The sequence below is a fragment of the Acipenser ruthenus genome, chromosome 23, assembly GCF_902713425.1.
Source record: "Acipenser ruthenus chromosome 23, fAciRut3.2 maternal haplotype, whole genome shotgun sequence".
NCBI classification, from domain to species: Eukaryota; Metazoa; Chordata; class Actinopteri; order Acipenseriformes; family Acipenseridae; genus Acipenser; species Acipenser ruthenus.
Genome location: NC_081211.1, coordinates 16,621,502 through 16,628,691, shown reverse-complemented (window position 1 = coordinate 16,628,691; position 7,190 = coordinate 16,621,502). Strand labels below are relative to the sequence as shown.

The 7,190-nt window shown below is 38.5% G+C and overlaps 1 protein-coding gene across 2 annotated transcripts in view; it reads left to right on the top strand.

The window, feature by feature from the left end:
* The first annotated feature begins 978 nt into the window (after positions 1-978).
* Positions 979-7,190, top strand: part of si:ch211-247j9.1 (rho GTPase-activating protein 24) — a 34,130-nt gene continuing 27,918 nt past the window's right edge. The window contains exon 1 of one of the 2 annotated variants that reach the window (XM_058996702.1): positions 979-1,119. In XM_058996702.1, coding sequence (XP_058852685.1) covers positions 1,068-1,119 — 52 coding nt within the window. In that variant the 5' untranslated portion in view covers positions 979-1,067. The remainder of the gene's footprint in view (positions 1,120-7,190) is intronic. The other variant, XM_058996701.1, reaches the window with a different exon arrangement.

The following is a 7,190-nucleotide window of genomic DNA, read 5'->3' as shown; positions in this document are numbered from 1 at the left end:
GTCATTATAGTAACGACAATGAACACGGTCCCTTTTACCACCGGATACATTTCAAGCAGTGTTTGTTTGAATATTCAGATATTTGTCCCAGAGCTAATATTAGTAGTAGTAGTTGTAGAAGGAATAGTAGTACACTTATTTGGGAACCTTTTAGACTTTGCAATTCAAGTAAAACAACTCTATCCGTTATCAAATACGCGACAGAGATGCAGTGGAGTAGTCTAGGCTATACAAAGACACCAGCGTGTCAGTTTTTGGTTCAGCAATATTTAAGCATGGGGTATCAGGATCCAAAAGAAAACATTGTAAACTTCCCTGAAATTTGGGATACATTAAACTCTGCTGTCTGCACGTCAGGTACATAAAAACACCCACATCAGCAAAAACCCTAGCACCCTATCACAAGCCCACCTTCAAAGTTAAAACAAAGTGGCTTCCATGAGCAATCGAAATAACGAAGCATTTGGATTTGACCGCTGTAATAAAGCACCATCACATGCAGCTAATGAAATGGACCACACACAGAATCAATATATCATTGTACATCAGCCAAAACTAGGTCATAAATTGAATAACACTGAGACAGGGAAGAAAGGAGACTTCTTACTGTAATGTAGTTCAAAAGTTTAACACATTGAGTGCTCGGTATATTCTCCCACAACCCCTTTATTGAAGAAGGATATACTGTCAATGACGGCCTAATCAAAAAGGGTACATTAGGCAAATTGCATTTCCACAAACCCACCAATTCAAACAGGGGACAGAGAGATAGTTCATCCCTGTACGTGTGTCTTATATACTACGTGCCCTGCAGTCAATGATAATGTCCAGTTATTGATGGACAACGCAGACAGGAGCAGAGGCAGCTATTGGGAGCTGGGCAGCAGGCCAAGGAATGGCTCTGCTCAATAGGACATCGTATCACTGAGAAGTTCTCTGGGAGATCGGAAATACTGCCTTCCTGCTGTCTGTAGTGAGGAGACTGCGCTTGTTACAATGGCCTCTGAGGTGTAGCTATGAGTCAGCAGCTGTAGAACCTCCGAAGTGCATCTGCAGCATACAATATCATGGGACTGAACTGTATAAAACCTTGGAAATGTGAAAGCACCCTCCAGCAAGGTAAGTGTCTCTGTTTTGACAGGCAGGAGGGAAATATTGCCTATTCAGATTCTGAGTTTAGTTCTAAAGGGTTAAATTGTGTATATGTGTGCTGGATTATAGTGCAGTGGTTGTGTGTATAGTTGCGTGGGTTTTGTAATTGGATAGTAGGGGGTCACATGTGTAAAGAGGCAGTACCCCATAGAGTTGAACGGCCTGTAAAATGTTATTAATATAACAAAGACACTTTGCTTCCTTTTTTGCTTCCTTGAGCAACAGTGAAGCCTGCAGTTCACATGAGTGCTTGTACATACAGCAGCAGGAGGGTATATATGGGAGCAACAGTGTGGCAATCAGGCTTCAAGGAGTGAGGAAGCATTATTTAGATTTCAAACTACCTCTTAGGGAATCAAAGTGGTACGCCAACACAGGTTTCTGATGAAATTGCACAGAATGGTAAATTATAATTTAGTAAAACAGTCTCACATAGATCTCAATCTTTAATAAAACAGAAGAGGATTGTGAGGGTCACTGTGTCTGCAGTACAAGGTGCATTTCTCTCAGTAAGGAACTAAATGTTTTATGCATGAAATTGTTCAAACCTATTTTTGCTGTGGGTATGTCAGGGTGTACAAAGAGAATTTCCTGACTGAATCTTAAAGAAGAAATGAATGTGTCAGAAATGTGTGCATTGGGTTATTGTATGAAGATCTGCTTGGTCTTCAGTATCCAAGAAAGTTATGTGTGCATAGTTAACAAATACAGCACAGAATTGTGAACAATGACAGATCAGCTTTCTGGAGCGCTTGAGTGCATGTAATTCAGGCTGAGTATTGTGAACAGATAACAGTGAATCATATGTTTGTTCTATTGGTTTCAGCATAACTATTAAACACTCAATAATGCTGCATTTAGAAAAAACTTAAATTTGACGACAAAAAGTCTTTGTCCCTGTCTTCCAATACTCTGGGTGAATATATTGTACCTGCTAGAGCATTTTGTGCTGTTGCTGCTGTTTGTGATTCAATTTGCCATTTCATTTCATGCTTCCCAGTCCTCTCTCTAATAAATACCTAACACAGCAACTTCTCTTCAGCAAGAAAACTAAAATCTTTAGACTTTAGACTGAAAAGCACCTGCTGTTCAGTCTCTATTTTAGCTGTGCTTTTCAGTATCAGTTTACAGAATTAGTCATTATTATGAATTCTTTGCTGAAGGCTCATAATAAGAAATGAAATGTACGGTTGGCCACTCATGTGAGCAGCATTGGAGCTGATTGATCGACCCATTTAATTGAAGTTAAAGTAGACAAATGCTATGACTAATGCTATCAACAGTGTAATAAATACAAGTCCAAAGCCAAATGTTTAGATTCCTACATGCAAACCTGAATCACAAACGGAACCTTGATACCTGCTTCAGACAGTCAACATGTAGGCCTTTCATATATCCACATTTCCGTTATTTCCATGATGACATCAAAGCCTATGATGACATAATACATGAGCACTCCCACAGAGGCCTCACACTTTGAGATATTGTCTTCATATTTGGTACACTGTTGTGTTCTATGAATCCATCTATCAGATTACATTGTCTGGTAATAATTAACCATTTCAATGTCACTGTTTTTAATGCTGCATACCCCTACTCCATTTCATATTTGCACTAACAATTATTAGATACATATTGTATATAAAAGCCTGTAATCAGTCATATTATTATTATTTGTTTATTTAGCAGATGCCTTTATCCAAGGTGACTTACAGAGACTAGGGTGTGTGAACTATGCATCAGCTGCAGAGTCACTTACAATTACGTCTCACCCGAAAGACGGAGCACAAGGAAGTTAAGTGACTTGCTCAGGGTCACACAATGAGTCAGTGGCTGAGGTGGGATTTGAACCGGGGACCTCCTGGTTATAAGCCCTTTTCTTTAACCACTGGACCACACTGCCTCCTATATGTTATATATATTCTTAAATTTTCCAAGCAACCAGTTTTTACACAAATCCATTTCACTGCATGTTTATTACCAGTTTATACCCCTTACGGTTTATGCCCCCGGGGATACTTAGTTTTTGTTAAAAAAATAAATAAAAACATTCTGTTCAATGGTAAACAAATATTCCCATATTTCATTTTTAATTAGCTGGAAAACCAAAATATAATTCATACCATATTACAGTACAATTCAGATAAACCTGGTACCCCGTCACATGACCGAATAAAGAAAGGAGGGAAACACTCTGATGAAAATCATTTTGCACAATATAACCCTAACCCTAACTCTAACCCTAACCCTTGCCCTTTTCTGATAAAATTGTGTACTTAAATATATCATGCAAAATGATTAAGTATATTGTAACTATGCATAATACAATTGTAATGATGTGTAAGTACACATGTATTTACTAACTACTATGTAAATACACAGTAATTAGAGACACTTAATGTAATATCCTGTGAAACCGTGGTAGTGCGTGCGTTTCTGTGGAGCCATGGCATCTCTAGTATGAAGGCACGTGGAGGATGACCTCGTCATCACCCTGAAGAGAATTGGCCACTGATTTATAATAGTGAGACTGCAGCAAGTTCCACTTCTGTTAATGAGGTGCTGCCAATAGAACTTGACTCTAGAATTGTTTATGAATATGGATCTGGTCAATGAGGAAGGACACAGGTGGAAACTTTCAACACAGTAGAATAACCTATGTGGGGAAAGCAAATAAACGCTCTGACTTTGACCTTGACAGCTGGATAAACATTTCTCCACACGAACCCAGACTGATACGCAGCAGTCCAGAAACACCTCTATCATCCAAACTGATTGGAATGGGGCGGGGGGTAAATACTATACATGAAGGGCTGAATAGTGCATTCTCAGTAACAGAAGAGCTCAGCACACAACAAGGTTAACAAGGCGCTGTATGTTAATCATGGTTCAGATAATCAAGCTTTTACTGTACTTGGTGTTAGGGGTACATGTCTACTAATTTGACACAGTTGAATGGTTGAGGCAAAAATAGTCAAAGGTTTTCTAGTGATCACTTTAAAAAGATATTAATGTATCCTGCCTGGTGCTCTACATGAGAACGTACTGTTTTGTAACACGTTTGCTGTTTGTGCACTATAGTTTAAAACTGCTTGAAATTGTATTAACTATTTATTAATGTTCTATGATGTCATTTATATGTTAATGGTTGCAATCACAACTGCACTTCTGTCATCTGAAGCCACAATTACTTCACAATCACATGACATGGGACTAGTCTACTACCAGTTACTTCACAATCACGTGACATGGGATTAGTCTACAACCAGTTACTTCACAATCACGTGACACGGGATTAGTCTACAACCAGTTACTTCACAATCACGTGACATGGGATTAGTCTACAACCAGTTACTTCACAATCACGTGACATGGGATTAGTCTACAACCAGTTTCTGAGATTGACTGTCACTTTTTTCTTCGACTCGTCGTCTAGTCGACTATTTGGGGATACCCCTACATGGTTTCAGTAGGTTAACTTAATCAGATATAAAAATAAATATGTGCCTATGGTGGTCTACAACCTATTGAAAGTGTTATGGTGGGTTATTTCCTTTATAAAAAGAAATAAAAAACCATTAATATTTCTTATATATATATATATATATATATATATATATATATATATATATATATATATTCTACTCAACCTTCGGCTGCTGATATAAGACAACATATGGCCATTATAGAGAATGCTGTCAAAGCAGAATCCACCTGCATAGCTCAGGAAAAAAATCTCAATTAGCCAGAAACAAATTAGAAAAGGCATTTACAGAATTTCACAGCACCGCTGAACCTGCTTTTAATGTGTCTCTGGCTTTGATTTATGTTTCACTCGCTGTATTATCATCAGCACACTAACATGGCACTGCAAATATCGTAGAGTCAGCTTCTGGCAAAGTTGTGCATGTCTTAGCGTTGTGATAAGGGTAAGTTACCACAGACACAGCTGAGATCTAACCTGAAAATATTCTACGATATCATTCGGTTATATTAATAATCTAGAGGGACAGAAGGTGGAGTAAGTGAGATATAATGCATACTGAATCAGTATCACCGTACAGGGAGAATGTAAAGGGCCACTCTGGAAACATTCACTGTACAGGAAATCTGTCTTGGACCAGGAGGAACAGGATTCTGTGGTAAAAAGGTCACCAGCTCATAGAATGTTTAATTTCTCTCATGTTCTGTGTGTCAAATCATTGATGATACAGATGCATTGACCAATGAGATGAGCTAGGATTCAGACACAATTTCAAAGCAAGAATTTAGCTAAGCTACTGTACCTTGATTCTATTGGACAATCCTAGCACCTCAGCTTCTCATTGGCTGTTTCCTTGGTGTCGCTTGCACTGGGAGCTCAATGGGCGCTAAAGCACATATTTAAAAAATAAAAATGAATTCAACATCAGTGCTCTCCTGCCTCTAAATGATTACTGATTATGGACTCCGAGTTGATCATAACATTAAAACTAGGTTAATAATGAATGAACCTGGATAACCGTAATTGAGTCAATCATACCAAAAAAGATAGAATTCAACCCATTCAGCTGTAAATATATACCTGTTCTGTATATATTGTACTAAAGATTAAGGGTAGCTGGGCAGAAGAGCACAACACTCCACAAGGCAGGTTAACAAAGGGTTAACAGAGGTGTTGGGATTATCAGAGGTCGGATAATCACTATTTTTGTCCCTTTGATATTTGGTGACAGTTTCCCAATACAGTAAACAGTTCCAAAGTTATTAATGCCCATAGAGGCAGGAAACACTATCTGTAAATGTTTATCATTTTTAAAAGATGAAGCGGGCAAGACAGAGGAACATATACAACAATTCTTCACTAAAAGGCATAGATGCTGAATCATTGAGATCCTCTAAGATGCAATTGGACAAAGTTCTGGGATCAATAAGCTAGTGGCATCATGGAATAGTCAAATAGAAAAGTGACTGTCGACTAATGACATTTTAGAACATTAATAAGCAGTTTAAAAATTCATAACTTGCCTTATGTTCCTCTGTTCCCATATTCTATTCCTTGCAGTGGCCAGTGATCATAATTCAGTATTCTTTCTTTCTGTTCAGGTTATGGTTACTAATTCTTCATATGGTTCCAAGCAAATATATGGTTCACAAGTTGCTGGTCAAGAACACTCAAGAGATTTTACTTTGTTATTTTAATCAGCTTGGCTGTGGGCCAAGGATGTCCATCTGTTCTTCTCCAGGTGAAATCAAAGCACAGACAACGAACGCACACTTTTAAAAGCTAATGTATAAGGAGGAGAGGGTAAAGTAAACAAGAGGAATCAAAGGAATATGCCATCTGGAGTGTCAAAGATTACAGACAGGGTTACAAATATCTCTTACAGTAACTTTTCCATAAATCGTACCTGTTGTGTACTTCCATTAGCTACATATGTCTCAAATGCACAGATTAAAAGAAACACATGTTATAGCAATGTCTTTCAATTTGAAGCATGATGCGTATCTGCTGCTGTTGTAATTTAAAGTTTCCAGCTTCTATGACTTACTCACGGGATATCTGTTACACTTCCTGGGTTCATTTTACCTTCTGGGTAAAAGCATGTTGCCAACTGACTGCTTTGTGTAAAAAAACGAAGCCACTGAAGGGGTGGGGACAATTACACCCTCCAGGTGAAGTGACCGAGAAAGTGCAACACTAAGGGTTTGCAAACACAGACCGAATGTAGTACCAGTGCTTGCCGGGTTCCTAGCAGCTAACTGATCTTCAAAAGTTGCGTTATAAAGGATCCTAGTGATTCAGCATCAGCAATATGGATAAGTAAGCTATTCCATCCCCTCAGCACCCTGTGTAAAGAAGTGTCTCCTACCCTGTGTCTGTCTGCACTTCATTTCCACCTATGTCCTCTGGTCCCGGTTACTGCACTGCACTAAAAGTATTTGTTCAGGTTTGCCCCTTGCTAAGATTTTAAAAAACTTCAGTCCACCCCTAATTCCTCTTTGCTGTAGGCTAAATAAATGAACTTCCTGTGCAGCAGATACAAGTACCCTGCAAC